General features: G+C 61.0%; 3 protein-coding genes across 10 annotated transcripts in view; 1 reads left to right on the top strand and 2 right to left on the bottom strand.

The window, feature by feature from the left end:
• Positions 1–678: 678 nt before the first annotated feature.
• PLBD2 (phospholipase B domain containing 2) lies at positions 679–5,165 on the bottom strand. Its single transcript, XM_069795296.1, has 12 exons — positions 4,939–5,165; positions 4,626–4,719; positions 4,379–4,537; positions 3,807–3,907; positions 3,137–3,351; positions 2,960–3,054; positions 2,728–2,888; positions 2,500–2,595; positions 2,064–2,135; positions 1,772–1,924; positions 1,459–1,621; positions 679–1,297 (listed from the first exon to the last, which is right to left on the bottom strand). Exons 1-12 carry the CDS (start codon positions 5,136–5,138, stop codon positions 1,130–1,132), a joined length of 1,677 nt encoding a protein of 558 aa, XP_069651397.1. The 5' UTR covers positions 5,139–5,165; the 3' UTR covers positions 679–1,129.
• Positions 5,166–7,277: 2,112 nt separating this feature from the next.
• On the top strand, positions 7,278–13,187 carry SLC8B1 (solute carrier family 8 member B1). Of its 2 annotated transcripts, XM_069795293.1 has the most exons (15): positions 7,282–7,711; positions 8,181–8,333; positions 8,434–8,486; positions 8,616–8,674; positions 8,935–9,039; positions 9,152–9,319; positions 9,412–9,519; positions 9,606–9,662; positions 9,896–10,026; positions 10,231–10,372; positions 10,757–10,878; positions 11,070–11,223; positions 11,309–11,389; positions 11,782–11,846; positions 12,123–13,187. In XM_069795293.1, exons 1-15 carry the CDS (start codon positions 7,535–7,537, stop codon positions 12,318–12,320), a joined length of 1,773 nt encoding a protein of 590 aa, XP_069651394.1. In that variant the 5' UTR covers positions 7,282–7,534; the 3' UTR covers positions 12,321–13,187. The 2 variants fall into 2 exon arrangements, with proteins under 2 accessions (XP_069651395.1, XP_069651394.1); XM_069795294.1 differs by lacking the exon at positions 9,412–9,519 and having other exon boundaries at positions 7,278–7,711.
• Positions 13,188–14,294: 1,107 nt separating this feature from the next.
• Positions 14,295–19,143, bottom strand: part of TPCN1 (two pore segment channel 1) — a 49,686-nt gene continuing 44,837 nt past the window's right edge. For all 7 annotated transcript variants that reach the window (XM_069795284.1, XM_069795283.1, XM_069795286.1 and 4 more), the window contains 2 exons: positions 18,405–18,485; positions 14,295–17,116 (listed from right to left, as the gene is read on the bottom strand). In XM_069795284.1, the coding sequence (XP_069651385.1) occupies positions 16,994–17,116; positions 18,405–18,485 (204 nt within the window). In that variant the 3' untranslated portion in view covers positions 14,295–16,993. The remainder of the gene's footprint in view (positions 17,117–18,404; positions 18,486–19,143) is intronic.

The following is a 19,143-nucleotide window of genomic DNA, read 5'->3' as shown; positions in this document are numbered from 1 at the left end:
CAGCAACCCCCTACCCCAGAAGCCCACACACCACGGGGACACCAGGAGACATGTGCACAGGCTCTACCACCCCCCACCTTACCTGCAACCCCCCCAGCACAGCAGATTTTGGACACCTGCCCTGTCCAGGGCACCCATCCCAGCTTTTGGGGGTGCTAGCACCCCAACAGCCCAGACCTGCTGCAACCTGGCCCCACGCAGCCCCCAGGGAGCCGCAGGGGCCCCCAGCAGCCCCCAGCCCTGGTGGGAACCTGGCGCCTTCAAAGCGCTGCCGAGCACCAGCTCATTAATCCCCCAGTAATGACCTCGTTATTCCTAACGAGGCAGAGCGGATCAAGGGAGCTGCGGTAAGAGGATTTTGCAAACGGGGGTTTTGGGGCTGGGGGGGGGAAACACAGGTGGCAGAGGAGGGGGAAGACAAAAGGGATGAGGACAGTCACACCGTCCAGGGGGGTGAGCAGCGGGACCTGCCCCCTCCAGCCCACACCCCGGGCTCCCCCATTTCAGCAGCTCTACCCCACGCAAGGTACCCAGCCTGATACAGCAGCAGAGAAACCTTAGCAGCCTGCACCCCAAAAAAGCCCAGCCTGGCTGGCTGCACACTCGTCCACCAGAGCCAGCGGGGAAGCAGGGAGCACCCCGTTAATTTGGGGGGGGGGGGGGGGGGAAGAACACCTCTGCGTGAGCCCAACCCTTATACGAGACACCAGAGAATCTCAGCAGAGCACAAAGCACCGCCACCACCTCCACTGCACGCAGAGCGCTTTATTTGTCGCCGCCAAACCAGCTCGCTCCCCTCCTCTTTGCCCTGCAGGCGAGCCCCAGCCTCCCAGGACCCCCCCCATTTTCTGGGAAGAGCCCCCCCAAAACGAGATGTCAGCACCCAAGGAAACATCCCAGGGCTGGAGCCCTTTGGCGGGGAGGGGGCACAGCCCCTTGCGGGGATGTGGCAGCGAGAGGCAGAAGCAGAAAGAGCCAAGGGGGCAGGGGACCCCCCCCGCCCTTGCACCCAAAACCAGTCCCCTGGGGATAGAAGAGTGGGTAGCACTGAGACCCCCACCCATAGGGGATTCCCACGCAGGACAGACGCCCACAGATGGACAGACGGGTTCAGCCCAGTAACACCCGCTCACTCCCAGCGGACTTTGATAGGGGGGAAGGTCCAGAGGTCGGGGTGACCCATGTGCAGCAGGTTGCCACAGGGGGACGTGCTCCAGCGGAAGGGGGGCACGTCACCCCAGGTGGGACCGCTGGCGGCCACCAGCCCGAAGGTGGGGGCCATGCCCGAGGAGGTGACCTAGTGCAGGGGGGGGGAGGAAAAAAAAAAAAAAAAAAATCAAAACAGGAGTGTAAATCAGCATGGTGAAGGGGCAACACAAGCTGGGGGGAGCTGTCGGAGGGGGGTACAGCCCCAAAGAGGGGACCCCCGGCCCCCCACAGCTGCCCTGGCTCTCCCACCTTCATATCGGTGCCGCCGTGGCAGCGCTGGCGCAGGGCAGGGAAGGGGTAGGTGCCGTTGGGGGGGTTGAGGTCGGAGCGGGCGGAGATGGCGTTCTCGGCGTTCTGGGGGGGGTCGCAGCCCCCGCACCGCGACAGCGGGTCCCGCAGGTAGTTGTTGGACCTGCAGAATGGCCAAGAGAGAGTCACGATGAAAGTTGGGGGAAAAAATATATATAAATTTATCATGATGATGAAAAAAATCACGCCTGAGGGTTGAAAATCCCTGGGGGGGGGGGAACACCCAGGTTTGGGGGGGGTCCCTAGCACCCACCTCATCAGGCGGACCATGGAGTCCAGGTCGCGGACCAGCGTCTGGTTCCGGCGGAAGATCTGGGCGCGCGGGTTCTTGTCGTAGGTGAACCAGTCGCCGTATTTCTTCACCAGCTCCGGGTTCCCGCTGGCGTTGAAGATCTCCTCGAAGTACCTGGTGTGTGTGTGGAGGGGGGGGAAACCCAGCGAGTCAGCACCCAACGGCGGGGAGGGGGGGGCAAGGCCAGCGTTGGCTGCCCCCCCCCCCCTTTACGGAGCATCAGTGGGGTGGGATGAGGCCGGACGGAGCTCACGGCAGGTTGTAACTGGCCCAGTAGCCCTGCTGGTACAGCAGCTCCGTCCGATCGGCCGCCACCACCAGGCCCCTGCGCTGGGACGAAGAGCATCCATTAGAGGAGACTGGGAAATCCAGCCGGGGGGGACGACACACGCTGGGAAGGGGAGCAGCCCAGGTGGGGGTCCCCGCTGCTGGGTTCCCACCCCAGCCAGGGGTGCTGGGCACCCATCACCCGCATACGAGCATCCCTGGAGAACCTTTAAGTGCAGACTGGCAGCACGGGCAGCTCCTGCCTGCATCAGCATCCCCATCGCCCAAATCCCACCCGTGGGGGCCGGGGCAGACAGGACCCTTAGGGCTTTCCCAAATCCACGGGGACGGGAAAGGAGACGCTTCTGCTGTGGCTCAGCCCAGGAGCCGGAGCTCGGGGAGGAACGGGGGGGGCCACTCACGGGATCTGCTCCAGCACGGTCAGCACACCCGGCGGTGGGCTCGCTTTCCCCGGCGTGAAGGCATTATAGTCCACCACCATCCACTGGTTGTTGTACCTGGCACGGAGAAGGGGGAAAAGCATCCCTCTGGCAGCCAGCCTCTTCCCGGGGACATCCCTGCTGCCTGCGGGGGGGGGAGCATCCCTCCATCCGATCCCACCCTCCCCGGGATAACTGCTCCCTGCTCACGTGCCGCTGTTGAACCGTCGGAAGACGGCGGCCCACTCGGGACCGCTGCGGGCCAGGCGGTTGGCCACGATGTTCCTCAGCCACTCCAGGACGCTGCCCCGTGGATCCAGGTACTTCCACCGTGCCGGGTTGTTGTTCCCGATGGTGGTTTCCAGCGCTACCTGTGGGGAGGGGAGCGATAGGGAGGGCAACGGGGCCGGGGAGGGGTCCCCCAGGACCAGACCCCACTCACCAACCCGCTGCTGAGGATGTAGAAATCATCCCCGGAGAAGATGGTGCCGGGGTAGGAGGAAAACACCTGGACGCTCCCGGGGATCTGAGAATTGCCTGGAGCGGGGAGGGATGCAGGGGAGCATCAGCAGGGAGGGGGGGGGGTGTCAGACGCAGCCCCCCAGCCCAGCCCACGCACCGCCAGCTGAGACACGGAAGGGCAGCGTGTACTTCTTGATGATGCGCAGCATGGACTGGTAGGAGGTCCAAGTGTCGTGGGCGACCAGGAGATCCCGATGGCCCGGCAGCAGCTTCAGGAGGGCAGAGCAGGAGCCTGAGCCCAGGACACGCCGTGGGGAGGAGCGGTTCAGGGCAGATTCCAGGTCTTCCAGGTCACCCCCCAACTGCAGCAGGCTGGGGGGAAGCAAGACACAGGGTGTCAGGTCCAGGGATACCCCAACCCACGAGCCAAGCTGGCTCAGAGCTCTCCGTCCGTCCGTCTGGGCCAGAGGGTGTTTCTCCATTGCGCCAGGGCGCGGGTACGAGCACCCCTGCAGCCTGAGCAGGGAGGGAAGGGTGAGCACAGCAGTGGGGAAACCGAGGCAGGGTGCTGCAGTGGGCCTGGGGTGGGGGGCACCCACCACCCAAGCCCATGCTGCCGGGGTAAGGAGGAGAACCTGCCTTGGCCCCATCTTTCCCCAGCAGCAGAGCACGAGCGCCTGGAGAAGGTGGGCAAGGGGGACTCGGGAGCAAAACTAGGTGTCCCTTGACATCCAGGAATCGTCCCCACGGCCCCCCCCAAGCAGCACCCCAACCCCTGAAGTGACGACCCCCCCCCCAGTCCCCATCACCTCCGAGAAGCAACTTACAGGAAGCCGAAAGGTGCCAGGGTGAACCTGCCCCGGGGAAAATCCAGGCGCCCGTTGTAGCTGTCCTCCAGCCCCTTCAGCTGCAGCAGGGCCAGGCGTACCTGTGGGGACAGGGGACAGAGCTGGCACTCGGCTCCCGCGGGGAAGAAGGGCGACGGATTTCAGGGGACGGGGTGTCCCCCCCTTTCCCCTGGGGGACGCAGCAGATCCGGTGGGTCCCGGTGCCGCTGCAGAGGCGGGAGGAGGCGCGGGGGGATGCGTCACCGTCAGCGGGGCCGTGACTCAGCACTGGTGGCCGGGGTGGCACCGAGCCACCCCCTGTGCACCCCAAGAGCGGCGTGGGAGGCTCTGGCGGGGGGGGGGGGGAGAAAGTCAGGGGTCACCTCTGCTCCTCGTCCAAGGGAAGCGGATCCACGGCGGCCGCATCCCCGTCATCCCACCTGGAACCCGGCCAGGACGCCGGGGAACCCCTCCTTGTCTTGTCCCCTCCTCTTGATTAACGCCCCAATTAGCCCAGGGAGATGTAGGGGGGGGGGGGGTGTTCACCCCGGCTGGGGGTACCCCATCCTCACCTGGTGCCAGTACTCGGGGTCCTCCCCTTTCCCCATCTGCTCCTCCATCCAGGCCAGGTTGGCCTCGAGGTAGCTCCGCAGCTTCTCGCAATACTCGCTCTCGTACTTGAAGGGGCCGCAGTAGCCCACCATGGTGTTCATCCAGTGCATGTACATCAGCTGGGGGACACGGGTGGGGGTGTCACGGGTGGGGGTCACCCGGGGAAGAGGGGAGGAAGACCCCATTTTCGGAGGGGTCACCCCTTACCTGCTCGGAGACGGCGGCCTCGGCGAGCCCGGCGGCATAGGCCTGCAGGCTGTCGGTGTACGAGGCGTTGGTGGTCACCTCCAGGAAAGCCCAGCTGGGGGGGGTGGGTGTGACACGGCCACGAGTGGGACACGGATATGGGGAGACACGGCCACGGGGCAGGGGGGGGCACGACGGGGCGCCCCACCCGGCCCGGCTCCCCTGAGGCCCCATCCCCGCTCGGCTCCGGGGGTTCCCCGGGGCAAGCCCACCCGGGACAGCCCAGCCGGGCCCGACCCGGTCCGGTCCCTGGGGCAGCCCAGCCCGGTCTTACCCGACAGCGGGGATCCGGTCTTCGAGGCTGGCCCAGGCAACGGCGGCCGGGTGACGGCCGGGCAGGACGCGGAGCTGCCCGGAGCCGGGCTCCAGCAGCACGGAGACATTACGGGGCGGCGGAGAAACGGCGGCGGCGGGCGCTGCCCCGGCCAAAACGGCGGCCAGCGCGGCCCCCAGCACCGCCCGCAGCGCCGCCATGGCGGGGACGGCGGCGGGGGCGGGGCGAAGGGCAAGGGGCGGGCTTAGGGGCGGTGGGCGGGCTTAGGGGCGGGGCGAGGAGCAAGGGGCGGGGTAGAGGGCGGGGCGAGGCGAGGGCCACGCCCCCAGCTCCCCTCCCGCACACCCAGCCCCCCAGTCCCCGCGGGGGGGGGCGTTGCACCCCACTGGGGTTTTGGACCCGAGTGTGGGGGGGTGTTGGTGCCCCAGCGCCGCCGCGGCCCCGGCCTTGTGTAATCCCGGGCGGCGCCTGTTTACTGCCCTCCCCGCTCCGCCAGCGGGCAAAGTCCCCCTGAGGCGTGGGGTGTCCCAGTGGGGTGGGGGGCAGAGTGGTCAGAGCCCCCCACCCGCGGTGGCAAGATCACCGTGGGGTGCATGCAGTCCCCATTACCCGGCGCTATATAGCCCCCAGCTCGGTATTGCCCCGAGCACCACCGCAGCCGCCCGCCTGAGGCCTGGCACGCTCGTGCCATGCCACAGCAAGGTGCCAGGTAGCATGGAGGAAGGACGGAGCTTTACCCCAAATTCCCGGAGCCCACACTGAACCGCGATGCCCAGCGGGTGCTGGGGGTGAGGGGGCTCAGCTGGGGGCCGCCAGGGTGGGGATACTGCTGGACCACCGTGCTGGGACGCGTCCCAGTGCCCAGCAGGGAGGGGACCGGTAATGCCCTTTATTGGATCAGCCGTGGAGCTGGAAAAAGTGCCACCCACCTGGAAGTATTCTGGGCAGGGCAGCACCCCAAAGGCATGGCTCATACAGGCATGTGGCGTGGCCCAGTGTGCCCCACCAGCTCCCAGTTGCTGCTGGTTCATTTTCCAGTAGTGCCCAGCGCCCCGCTCCTGCACTCGGTGCTGTAGGAGACCACGCTGGCCACCTGGACTCAGCCACACGCAGAGACGTGGGTGCAGAAACCAAGCGGGGAGCGCAGCGCACCCACCGCCTGCGTGAGCGGGGACACGAGCTGTGCCAGCAAGCGCCGAAATTTGGCCTAAAACCAGAAAAACCCGTTGAGCAGAAAGCGGCACGGTCCCTTGAGGCTGGGGGTGATGCCCAGGGCTTGCACCCGGCGGGTGCCGCTGGCCTTTGGGTGCCAGGCTGGACGTGGGGTCCTGTTGGAGCCCCTCCAAGCTGGGTGCTGCCTTTGGGTCTTTATTTTCCTTCCTTTCCCCTCTCCCTGGGGAGAAGCCTGGCACGTGGCTTCGGAGAGAAGCTGGCCAGGGTGGGAAATGGCCCATTTAATCCAGTAAGGCTCTTAGGGCCGCACTGACGGTCACGCTCCCCTTGTCAGCTCCGGCCGTGGGGGTCAGCCTGCAGCCCCCTCCCCACAAAAAACCCAGTGTGGGGGCTTGCACGGGGCAGGGGCACGACCGGGGCTGGGGGCAGCAGGGTCTCCTGGAGGAGGGTATGCGGAGAGGGACACCGGCAGCAGCAAAGACCCCTCTGCGGGGTCGCGGGGCCACTGACATGGGGGTGTCTGTGGATCTCCGGGGGGGTCCGTGCAGCTCCATGCACCGCAGCCTCGACGCTGGCGTAGCTGCCCTGCCACGGGGCACAGCCTGCTGCTCCCTCCGGCACAACATCCTCGGCCATGCCTGTGATGAGCTCGCCCGGTCTCAGAGGGTCACCCCCCCAAATAGGGGGCTAGGTGGGTGCAGCACCCAGGGTGGGTGCCCAACCTTCTGTCCCGTGGGCACCGGGATGCGGAGGGACGGGGCAGAGAGCGAGGATGGTACGTGGGGTCGGGGCTGATCCCCCCCCACCCCCACGGCAGACACCCTGCCCAGCCACGCGGAAAAAAGCGGCGCTGTCCCTTTAAGAGCGGAGGGTGGCGGCCCCTTTAAGACGGGGGGGGGAATCAGCTGCCCGCGCACGACAGCGGGGCCGCGCCGCCACGGTGGGTCCGCGGGGCGGGTGGGGGTCCCCGGGGTCCCCCCAGCATTCCCCCCCCACCTACATCGGGATCTCCCCGTCCCCTCCCTGGCTTGGGGGCGGGTGTGCCCCTCGTGTCCCCTGATCCTGCGGGGGGGGTCGGTGCCGGCCCCACTCGTGTACTTTCCCACCACCCCCCCTCTCCCCTATCCCGTGGCTCCGCAGGCGCTCGGAGCGGCCCCGGGGGGGGGCTGAGCCTCCCCCCCCCCCAACCCGAGGACGTGGCAGCGTGACCGTGGGTCGCTGTGCCTTTTCTCGTTATTTTTTTTATCCTTTATCTTTTCCTTTTGAATTTTTCATGTTTTAACCCTTCCTCCGCCCTACCCGGGGAGCGTGGGATGGGGACCCGGGAGTTGTCCCCGCTCTCCCTCCCCGGGGGTCGCTGCCAGCGGTAGGTGACCCCCCCCACACCCACCCGGGACAGACCCCTGCTATAGGGCAGGGTGCTATGGGGCAGGGTGCTATGGGGCCGGCCGGGACCCTCAGCCTGGCCGGGGTCCTCAGCCTGGTCGGGGTGCTGGCGGGGGACAATGGGGTGCAACCAGCCGGGACCCCACTGACGCTGGACCTGGGGGGCACCGTCCCTCCCGGGTGGGATGCTCTGAGCCACAGCCGGGGCCTGGATGTGAGTGTGGGGGCTGCGGTGGGATTTGAGGGCGGGTGGGAGGGATGTGGGTGCCGCCAGGGTGGTGGGGTCCCATCCCGTCCCTGCGTCCCTTGTCCCTGCTATCGCAGCCGGGATCTCACTCGGATTTCCCTCCGCTGGTGGTTTTCTCCTCCGAAAACCTCGTCGCTTGCCAGGCCGGCGCTTTCCCGTGGCTGGGGTCGGGTGGGGGACGCGCTGCCGGGGACGGGGACAGGGATGGGGACGAGGGTTTTCACCCCCGCTGGCCTTGGCATAGCCCGTGACCCACGCACACGTAGCACAGATGGGGAAACTGAGGCAGGGATGACGGCGACCTACCGAAAGCAGAGCCTGGCAGCCGGGCAAGGGTTGCCCAATTTCAGCCCCTCGCCGGAGGGTGGTGGGGCTCTCGGGGTGGGGAATGGGACTCGGGGTGCCCGACCGAGCGCCCCACGCTCTACCCCCGCAGTGCTGGGAGGTGCGGAAACGCAACAGCTCCGAGTGGTGCCGCTTCGTCCGGAGCAACCCCGACTGCCGGCTGGAGGGTGGCTTCCTCGACTACCTCCAGGGGGTCTTCTGCGTCTTCCCCCCCCGCCTGCTGCCCCTGGCCGTCACCCTCTACGTAAGGATGGGAGCTGGGGCGATGCTGCTGGGGGACGCTCCGCTTTTGGGACGCGGGGACCCCACTGACCCCCCTCTCTCTACCATCCCTGACCCCACAGGCTCTCTGGCTCCTGTACCTCTTCATCATCCTCGGCGTGACGGCGGAGAAGTTGTGAGTAGCCCCGCAGGAGGAGGGGACCGTCCCCCAGGGTGAGCGGGGAGCCCCCGTGATCCCGGGGGAGCCCCGTGATCCCGGAGGAGCCCCGTCACCACTTCTCCACCTCCTTCTCTACCCTTCCAGCTTCTGCCCCAACTTATCGGCCATCTCCACCAACCTGAAGCTGTCTCACAACGTGGCAGTATCCTCGGCAGGTCACGGGGGACCTCAGCCAGGGGGGGATGCAAGGATGGAGCGGGCGGCCGTGACGGGGACATTTTTGTGTCCCCTCGGTACCCTGCCAGGGGAAACCGATTTGGGGCGTGAGCCGGTGACGGCGGTGGGGCGAGTGGAGGTGTGCCGGCACCGGGAAGGGGTCCCGCAGTGGCCGGAGCACGCATGTGCCCTGTGTCCCCGTGGGGAAGAGGCCACCGGGTCTTTTCCTTGACGTCCCCTCTCCATGGTGTCACCTTCCTGGCCTTTGGCAACGGGGCACCCGATGTCTTCAGCGCCGTGGTGGCCTTCTCCAACCCGCGGACGGCGGGGCTGGCCATCGGGGCCGTTTTTGGTAAGGAGAACCCCACTGGGGGTTGCTTGGGGTTGAGGGTGATGGGTGGGGGGGACATGTTGTGGGACCGTGGGATGTTCCCCGCCTTGAGAGGGACCTGTTGGGTCGGCAGGCGCCGGAGTGTTCGTGACCACGGTGGTGGCCGGGGGTATCGCCCTGGTCAAGCCCTTCACGGCCGCCTCCAGGCCCTTCCTCAGGGATGTCATCTTCTACATGGTGGCCGTGTTCTTCACCTTCGTGGTCCTCTACTTCGGCAGGATCACGCTGGGAGAGGCTCTGGGTGAGCATCAGGGAGGGGTTGGGGCTGGGGGTGGTGGGAGCAGCCTGGGGGTACCGTAACCCACCCCCCCACATCGCTTCCCCCCATCCCAGGTTACCTGGGGCTGTACGTCTTCTACGTGTTCACCGTGGTGCTCTGCACCTGGATTCACCGGCGGCAGCGGGGGGAAGGGCTGGCCCCCCCCGGACCCTGGGAACCAGGTAAGGGCCGCCCAGCTGTGCCGACGGGACCCCTGGCGTGCTGGGGTCTCCCTCTACCCCCTCACCTCCTCTCCTCTTCCCCCCAGAGATGCCGACAGATGCTGAAGAGCAGGAGTCCTCCGGCACAAACAGCGGAGACTACGGTATGGTGTTCCCGGTGGGCTCGGGGCCGGCTCCACTCTGTCCTCGGGGGTCCCAGGGACCCCCGGGCTGCTGCATGTGTGACCGAACCCATGGGGCGGCCGTGGCCAGCGGGGCAGGGGGATCCCCTTGGGGCTGCACAGGCAACCGCAGCCCCGTACTGGAAGGGCTGGGGAGGGGGACTTGGGGGGCCGGGGAGCCCCCCGTCCCACTCAGCCACTGCGGCCCCTTGCAGGCGAGGAGTACCGGCCCCTCATCCCTTCCCGGGAGAATTCCCTGCGGATTCTCACCACTGCCCTCAGCCCCTTGGACTACCTCAAGTGGAGGAGGAAGCCCTGGTACTGGCGGCTCTTCAAGGTCCTCAAGGTGAGTGTGGGGGGGATACGAGCTGGGAGGAGCCCCCCCCCCGTACAGGGCATCCCCCTCGCTGCTGGCCCCTGGGGCTGCGTCACCCCTCGGCTTTGCAATGGGGATGGTGGTCCAAGGGCAGGCGGGTGGGGGGACAGGTCATGGGACACCTTTTGGGGTGTCCCATCTTGGGGGTCCCCACTTATGGCTGTTTCTCCCCAGGTGCCCGTGGAGCTGGTGCTGCTGCTCACCGTTCCTGTCGTGGATCCCGACAAGGATGACCTGAACTGGAAGAGACCCCTCAACTGCCTCCACATCCTGACCAGCCCCCTGCTCTGCATCCTCACCCTGAAGTCAGGCGCCTGTAAGAGCCCTGGGAGCTCTGGACATCCAGAGGGGACGGGACTGAGACGGCCACCAAAGCCCTGGGGACTGCAGAAGCCCTTCGGAGCTGGCACCCCATCTGGGGAGGGGAGGACAGGCCAGCGAAGAGCCAAGCCGGGGGGGCTGGTTTACAGCTGGATGTCTCCGTCCTTCCCTGGGGGTTTGGCCCCCCCCAGCACCCAGGTCCTGGGAGAAAAATGGGGCAGGCCTCGCCTGTCTGGGGAAACTGAGGCACGGAGGGGAGCAGCACCATGAGGGCTTAGGGTAGAGGTGGCTTTAGGGGACAAGCCTGGTCAGATCCTGCCCCAGCCCACATGGTGCCTTGCAGGGCTGCTCTGATGCTCCCTCTCTATACCATGTGCAGATGGGCTGTACCAAATCCAGGGCATCTTCCCAGTCTGGGGACTGGTCACACTGGTTGGCTCTGTCCTGGCCGTCATCACCTTCATCACCACAAGCAACGAGGAGCCACCCAAGTACCACTGCGTAAGGTGCCCCCCAGCCCCAAATGCCCACCGGTGACCAGCGCAGCCCACTCTGGACTGGGCTGAGAGTCCTGGGGGCAGAGCAGGAGCCAGGACCTCCTTCCTGGTCACCAATGTCCCCAGGAGGGACACGGCTGGCTGGAGGTGTGCGGGGTCCTGCGGGACGCACCAGCTTACCCCTCTGCCCGGCAGGTATTTGCCTTCCTCGGGTTTTTGGCCAGCGCCATGTGGATCAATGCCGCGGCCACGGAGCTGGTGAACATCCTCCGGACCCTGGGCGTCATCTTCCAGCTGAGCAACACCGTGCTGGGCTTGACGCTGCTGGCCTGGGGCAACAGCATCGGGGGTAAGGGCCGTGCCGTGCCCCAGTGCCACCCCAGGTGCCCCCGTTCTCCTGGCATCCCCCAAGTTCTCCCCTTCTCCCTCTGCAGATACCTTCTCCGACCTCACCATGGCACGGCAGGGCTATCCCCGCATGGCCTTCTCTGCCTGCTTCGGGGGCATCATCTTCAGTATCCTTTTGGGTGCCGGGGGGAGGTGGTGGTGGTACTTGGGGCAGGGGCTGCCTCGGTTTCCCTGCGTGCAGCCCAGGGAGAGCCCCCTGCTCCTGGGGTATCCCTGGGAAGGAGCTGGGCAGGATCCACCCCAGAGTCCCTGGGATTTTGGCAACCTCCCCAGTGCCTGCACAGTGCTGGGGGGGACTGGCATGGTATTTGTGAACCGCAGGAGCTGCAGGGATGGAGCCAGCAGCATCCCCCCCCCCCCCCATCCCCACTGCTGTCCCAGCCCCAGCAGGGTGGGGGTTTGGGCTGGAGTCCGCCAGATTTGGGATCTGCCAAAGGCAAGAGGCCGTGCCACCCTCTGGGAGGCTTTGTGCTGCGTCTCCATCCTGAACGTGCCCCAGACATCCTGGTCGGCGTGGGACTTGGCTGCCTGCTGCAGATGACCAGCAGCCAGCTGGTGGTGAAGGTAAGGTTGCAGGGACACGGGTGGCACGGGTCAAGCTGGTGGTGAAGGTAAGGTTGCAGGGACACGGGTGGCACGGGTCAAGCTGGTGGTGAAGGTAAGGTTGCAGGGACACGGGTGGCACGGGTCAAGGTGGTGGTGAAGGTAAGGTTGCAGGGACACGGGTGGCACGGGTCAAGCTGGTGGTGAAGGTAAGGTTGCAGGGACACGGGTGGCACGGGTCGAGCTGGCAGCGGGACCCCGGTGTCACTCCCCATCGCTCCCCATTCTCTCCGGCAGCTGGAGCCTGACAGCCTCCTGGTCTGGATCCTCGCTGGGGCTCTAGGACTGAGCTTGGTCTTCTCCTTCGTGTCAGTGCCAGTGCAGTGCTTCCAACTGGGCAAGGCGTATGGCGCCTGCCTCATCCTCTACTACCTGGCCTTCCTCTGCGTGGCCCTGCTGACCGAGTTCAGGGTGATCCGTCTCTCCGCCATCTGACCGGCCCCCAGCGCCGGCAGGAGATGGGATATCCATCCCTGGCTCTCACTCTGCCTCCCCACCGGATCGGGACCTTGCCGTCCCCTCTCCCTGTCCCTGCCAGGGGGACAAGGGCATCTCGACCCCAAACGTGCCGTTGCCATCCCGTGCTGGAGGCATTGCGTGCCAGCCCGGCCCTCGCTTTCTGGGGATGGGGGGGGCTGTTTGTTGGTTGTGCTTTGGGACAGGAAAAGGAGCTGTTAGTCATTAGCTTTTTCCTCTCCCCGCTCTGTTTAATCTTGTTTAACTCAAGGCGGCTCTGGGCCGGAGTGAGGTTAAGACCTCAGCTTCCTCTGGTCCCGGTGGCAAGGGGCAGAGGAGAAGACGGCTCCAGCCCAGGCTCACAACAGGAGAGGTTTTACTTCTTCAACCACTTTACTTTCCCCTCCCTGTCTCCATCCTGGCTGCTCTGGGACAGGGGTAGGACGGTCGTGCTACACGGGGTAACTCTGTGAAGGTCTGAGCACAAGCTTGTCATTGCGAAGGACGCGACGTGTTCGCACCGCAGGCTTGAAATAGCAGCCGAGGCAAAGCGAGGTGGGGTTAAGGCGAGACAAAGCTCCAGGGCAGTGCTTGGTTTTAATGCAAGTGAAGCTGGAGGAAAAAAAAAAAAAACAACAACAAACCAAGGGAGGCTGGTTTCCCCTGCTTTTTTTAAGCTATGTTTTTCAACCCGAGTTTCAGATCCTACTTTTCTCCTCCTACGGCGGACGGAGCTGTAGGAAAGGACTTGAAGGTTTCCACACACAGTGTTAGCCTCTGGCAAGACTCGGTTTAGACACTGTAAAAAAAAAAAAATTGCAATAAAAACCCCAAACACAAACCCAACCTTGACTTGTGTTGTTTGCTGCGAGGGTGTTTTTTCCTGCCGTACGCTAGTGTAACACAACCCTTACCCAGCATGGTGTTTTTGGAGGGGAGAGGGAACACCAGTAGCTTCTCCGGAGCCCAGCCAGCAGCAGAGGGGCCTGGGGGGGCTGACACCCTCGGCCACGCAGGGCGGTTTTCGCCAGCAGCTCAGGGAAGTGGTTTCCTCCAGGTTCACCAACAGATGATTTCTCAACAGCAGTCACATGCGCCTGACTCGGCCATTTAGTTGCCCGGTTGGGAACTGCAGCGTCACGCCAGTCACGGCACGGGGTCGGCACGGGCTGCCAGGGGCATTACTCAGCTCCCCTGGGATGGGGACGCTGGCTGGGCAGCCCGTGGTCCCAGCAGAAGCGGAGCGGGTGGGCTTGGTGCTTCTGGTCCCCGTCAGAGGGTCTGCAGAAGGCGGGCTGGAAAGTAAACTGCCGTTACGGATGGACAACCGCATTTCTCCTCCGTGGGGAGAGAGGGGCTGTTTTGCAAGAAGCACAACTGCCAGACCTGGTTCCTGCTCCTTTCTAGGGGTGTCAGCAGCCTCCTGGGCCTGGATCATTTCTCCTTTTTCTAACCAGATACGGGCTTTCACAAAAAATAACGCTCCCTGCGCCTGCAGCTATTGGGTCTGCCCTGAACCTGCTCACAAGTTACCAGCAGCTGCCGGAATTATACTGGGAGACAAGCCCCGCTTCCTTACACGCAGCAGGGCTAAGCAATCAAAACCGCAGCCAACGTACCAATGCAGAGGTACAGGGGCAAAGAAACCCCCTTCGAACCTTAAACATCGCATTGGGATAGCTTTAAAAAAAATGTAAGTTTGAAAGCGTTATCTTAACGTTTAGGAAAAAAAAACTGGCAGGGGGGAGGGCAGAAGGGAAGCTGGGCTTTGCCATGTCCAGGAACAAGAATTCAGAGCAGCTCGGCAGGGCATGCATGCAAAATATGCCCACGCAAGCAGTTCCCACCAGAGAGGGAGGGCGGGCACCGCTCCTCTTCAAACACTGTGGAAATGCTTCAGCTGCCGCCAAGCCCCACTTCTGGAATAACACGAGAAGGAGGAAAGGAAGCCAGTGTCTTTACAAAGCCGAGGATGCTTTTTATTAGTGTGCTTGAAAATATCTAGAGAACATTTTACAGACATGTCCATAAAATCATTTTATAAACAAAACGCCAGCATACAAAATCCTGCAGTGCTTCCTCCCTTGCTCCCTACAAAATGATTGTCTCTGTCGTTAGTCTGTGTGTCAGGTGGGGGAGAGGAGGATAAATAGAAGGGGATGCCCCGTACTCAAACTTTGTTTCCTTCCAAAGTTGTATGGAAGAAGTAAACTTCTGTGACCCTCCTTCGTTTACAAAAATAATTAATACAGTGTGTACATGGGGGCCGATCAACACCTCAGCACAAAACCACGGAAGCAGCACCTAAGCCCTGAACCCCAGCCCAAGGATTCCCATCTCTGTGATGCGAGAGCCCTGTTATTGCATGTTAAGCAGGTGAGTGCCCCCCTCAATATAGCTTAAAGCTGCAGCTCCTTTTGCACCCAGAAAACACCCCAAAAAAAGTCACTTACAGCCCTACAAGGAGAAATAGGCTGTAGGGGAATGCGGAGTTTAAACACAGCCACTTCTTTTTTCCCCCCCTAACCTTCACAATGCTCATTCATCCTGCCCACAACTTAAAACAGAATAAACAACATCTCCTCCAGCCCCAGGACTAATCTGGATAAATCTCCCAGGCTGCGACTCCATGCAGAGCAACTGCAAGAGCAACAACTGCACTGCTCATTAATTTGTGGTCAAATTTATGGTTTGGAAAACAGCCCTTTAAGGTCCTTCACGGTTCAGCTCAGAAGTAGTTTCATACCTGCAGTACCCAGAAAGGAAACAAAGAGTAGCCCTGAGGCACCCAGGGAATTTGGCAAGGGTTGAGAGCAGACGCTGGTGTGCATTCTGCCCGGAAAGCTGCTCACCCGCTCTTTCCATCCCATAGCCCAAATGCTCCCACCATGCTATGCAGGGAGGGATTTTCAGAAGCAGCTCCGTCTTGCCTACTTTTGAAAGTCCCATCCACCCAGGAAATGCTCCTGAGCTGCCCGGGTAGGATCAGTCCTCTCCCGCTGTCCTTGTGCCACATGTAGTGAGGCTACCAAGGAAAAAACAGGTATGTGGGACAAAGGGAATGGGCACACAGATCTCCCACTGCCTGATCTATCTGGAGGAAGGAGAAAACCTCCCCAGCAAGCTCTACTCTTAGTCTGAACCTGAGAAAAGATCAAACAGCAAGAGGTGAGGGGAGCCTCCCAGCTGACAGATACTTCTAGCCCTCAGCACTTTCTTTGCTGACAGGGAGAAAAAGGGGAGTTCACAGAGACAGGTTCTCATCGCATTGCGGGCAATGAAACACGAGCGATGTCGCAACCTGCCACGATCACAGAATAAACGTGGCAGAACTGAGAAGGGATCCCTTCTCCCCCTTCCTTCCCCATCCCTCAGCTACCGGGTCTGGCAGCCTCCTTGCCAGCTGCAGAAAACCAAACGGGTGAGAAGAATCATCGTCTTCCACGTTCCTCCTGCATCCAGAATTCAGGGGAGCCGTAAAGCTCTTCGGTGGATCTTCCTAAGATCTGACTCGGTCAGCATTTGCCAGCCTGAGGAACATTTCTGCAAGGGTGAGAGCAAGGGAGGAGCAACACCGCTGTGCTGGGACTCGCTCACCTGTATAAAGAGTATAAACAGTGACCTGGGTGAGGACTAACCAGCAGTACTGTTTGATGCCCATAAGCTCTCCTTAACCCAGAGCCAGGCAGAAAGAAGTCAGACTTGGAGATACAAAACCTTCCATTTCTTCCTCCTAGTCATCTATTTGAGCTAAGCACCGGCCAGAGATTTGCCACTTACAGAGCAGGTAGCCAAGTGGCAGAGGTCAACAGCCACTTTCACTCTGCAGAATTCCCCCTCTCACTGAACAGACAGGAGCTTTGGGGTTTACAGAGGTGATCCCAATCCCGGGCAGTGCCGCAGGCAGAACCCACCAGCAGTGATGCAGATATTGGATAGCTATAGCAGAGACAGAGTTTGTCTCCCCAAACTCCTGTCCCGCCTATGGTCATAATACGATGAGATGCTGGCCCTCAGTTCTGTCTCCAGCTGCCACAGAACTGCTTGGGGACAGTTAAATTCAATAATCAGAGCTGGATCTACTACAGGGAGTGCATCTAGGTGTGCCAAAAAGGAGGGGAAAGGCAGACTGCTCTTCCAAAGGTGCTGAAATTTCACACCACCTCCCCTTTCTTTGCATAAGGAAGGTGGAGAAGAAACAAAAACTCACTCCCTGATCTTTTATTCCTGGGTTAATGGTACCCTTTAAGCAAAAGAGATCTTCAAAAAGGGCTAAAGTTTTAATATTAAGCAGGTGGCTTCAGCACATTTCCTGCTGTTAATGGATTACACATCCCTTTCCCCAAAGTCTGTTAGCGGTAAGAAAAACAGTAGGCTTGAGCCTGGCAAGTGGCTCGGAGGGAGAAGGTCTCTGTTCTGTCCGAGATGTTCACTCTGTGCCGAGCATGGGCATCATGCTCAATCTGTGTGTAGCAGCCTTACACAGAGTCCCCTGAGCCTCTGGTTTTTCAGCAATTCACTGCCTAGGGGAAGAGATTTAAACCCTAAAGCCAAACAGTACACTGAACAGATCTATATACATCATCCCAATATATACGTTGTGAAGTAATACTCTAGGTTATTGCATAGAAGGCGGCTTGCGTTAGCTAGGCCTAAATGACAGTCTGGGAGCGTTGTCGGAGGCTCAGGGGCTTCAGAGAGCTGTTGGAAGCAGATGCAGGCTCTTGCAACGGTGTCTGAGAGTCCTCTTTTCTGGAATGCTCCTCATACCATTCCTGCAACAGGAGATCAAACACACCGAGATCAGGCTCTGCCCCATACTGGCCTCGCAGCCCCCCAGCAGGACCCTGAAGGGCAGAGCCTTTGGCTGCTCTGCCATGTGAGGGCACATTTGCTCAGGCACAGAGCGCCTCTTTCCAAAGCCCTGGATATAGCCTAACCTCCTGGAACAACCCGGTTAACTGCAGCATGGCTGTGCTGGATGCACCGAGACCTTGCCACCCACACTCCAAGCAAGAGGTACCAGCTATGGCTCAGCTACAGTTGGCTGAACTGACCAACCCGGGCAAGGAAACATCCCTCTCTCAGAATGTCCCTCCTGAACTTCTAGGACTCTAGCACTGATGTCTCCATGACGTTTGGGATTTGAAGAATCGCTCCCTATCCTGGGCAGCGCCCAGGGTGTTACAGCATGTTACATTCCTGAATCAGAGACCAAGCAGAACAGGCGGGGAGCTTCTCTGCAGATTTCCACCCAGCTCCATGGTAAAGAACATGTTTATTTTTGTTAGGGGGACTGAAGACTCATCCCCGAGCTAGCTGCCCAAGGGACAAAGGACAGATTCAGATAGTTGCGAGATTAATTCTTTCAGTACTAATCATTACATTAGCCCATGACCTTCAACCTGGAGGTTAGTGTCTGGCAGGCACTACAGTGACCAAATCCACGGCATAAAGCTCCTGACCACAAAGGGCACTAGCAGAAATGTCCTAAACAATCCAGAGAATGAGTTGATTTAAGTGTTTCCTATCTTTGTTAGCCTGCTATTCTGATGGAAAACCAGGCAGCATTGCCGGCACCAAGCAGCTCTCTGCCTGGGAGAACACTGGGTTTCTGTGTCAGACAGGCACGCCCAAGCTCAAACACAAATCACATTCCAGTGGCTTAACAAATTAGCGTTCAGCAGCCAAGCCCCATGTCCTCATAACCGGAGCAAACACGTCCACCTCGGTGAGTCTAGGTAAGCTCAGCCGAGCTGGAGTGCCTACGAACACACTGAGCGTGCAGTCACCGTGACTCGGCTGACACGCGCCTGCGCAGCCGGGCACCTGGACCCACTGAAGAGGCTCTGACGTGCTCTGTGGTTTAAGAAAGTCCCTGAATGCCAGAATGGATGAATCTGAAGTACACTTCATCTACCGCCCACCCTTCTCACAGAGCACATGGCTGCCTGGGTCTTGGAGGAAGAAGGCTTCCAGTGTTTAAAAGGATGGTTTGTTATTCTAGGCAATGTTCTGCTTACCACAGAGACTTGCTGATATTTCCAACTCAGGCCCACGTACCTGTATCTCCTCCTCATACATCTTCATACTCAAATCACTCTTGGTCCTTGATCTGCGTCCCAGAAACAGTGTTGACATTTGCTAAAGAGTTGGTGGAAGGAGGAGGGAAAAACAAAAAAGACATTCATCAGTCACTGAGCAGCTCACAGGATCAGTCCCTGGAACTTCAGGCATCCTTCACAAGGACACCCATCATCCACTGATGACCTCGGGCTATCCTGGGCTCCTTCTGCTGTCACGAGAAAAAGGCATTTTAGGGTGCACATTACCTAAACAAATGCAGGCATCTACTGCAGGCTGAGATGAGTCACACTGAGCAGATCCCCAAAGGCTACAGAGGAAGCTGTAGCTCGGATAGATGCATCTGTCAGTGGTGCTTAATTTAGTCAGATGAACATAACATCAGCGTCTGGAACAAGGCTCAAACCCAAGCCTCCAAATAAGATCTCGTCTGAGAACAATTTCAGGTCCTGCTTGTCTAAACCACACCATTTACTCCATGGGCCTGGACTTCTTAAATCACGTAAGCAGAGAGCCGAAGTCTGAATTACTCTCTGACCACATGAGTTATATGAACAGAATTGAGAAGCAAAAGAAACCTCAGGTCTGGCATCATCATTCTGTACTCCATTGCAAGGTTGAGGACAGCATCTCCTCTGGTTTATTGTCTTGAAAACTGCTTCTGATCAGTATCATCACCGCTATTCTGAATTTTGCCTGCGTGAACAAGACTCAGCCT

The sequence above is a fragment of the Haliaeetus albicilla genome, chromosome 10 (assembly GCF_947461875.1).
Source record: "Haliaeetus albicilla chromosome 10, bHalAlb1.1, whole genome shotgun sequence".
NCBI classification, from domain to species: domain Eukaryota; kingdom Metazoa; phylum Chordata; class Aves; order Accipitriformes; family Accipitridae; genus Haliaeetus; species Haliaeetus albicilla.
Note: the sequence above shows the minus strand (reverse complement) of the source record. Positions and strands in the feature narration are given on the sequence as shown.

Coding starts and splice junctions, on each gene's coding strand:
- PLBD2 (XM_069795296.1), bottom strand. CDS start 5,138: ATGGCGGCGCTGCGGGCGGTGCTGGGGGCCGCGCTGGCCGCCGTTTTG. Junction 4,538..4,625: donor AGGCCGCCGTCTCCGAGCAG/GTAAGGGGTGAC, acceptor CGTGTCCCCCAG/CTGATGTACATGCACTGGAT. Junction 3,908..4,378: donor ACCCCGAGTACTGGCACCAG/GTGAGGATGGGG, acceptor CTGTCCCCACAG/GTACGCCTGGCCCTGCTGCA.
- SLC8B1 (XM_069795293.1), top strand. CDS start 7,535: ATGGGGCAGGGTGCTATGGGGCCGGCCGGGACCCTCAGCCTGGCCGGG. Junction 9,320..9,411: donor CACGCTGGGAGAGGCTCTGG/GTGAGCATCAGG, acceptor CCCCCATCCCAG/GTTACCTGGGGCTGTACGTC. Junction 11,224..11,308: donor CTGGGGCAACAGCATCGGGG/GTAAGGGCCGTG, acceptor CTCCCTCTGCAG/ATACCTTCTCCGACCTCACC.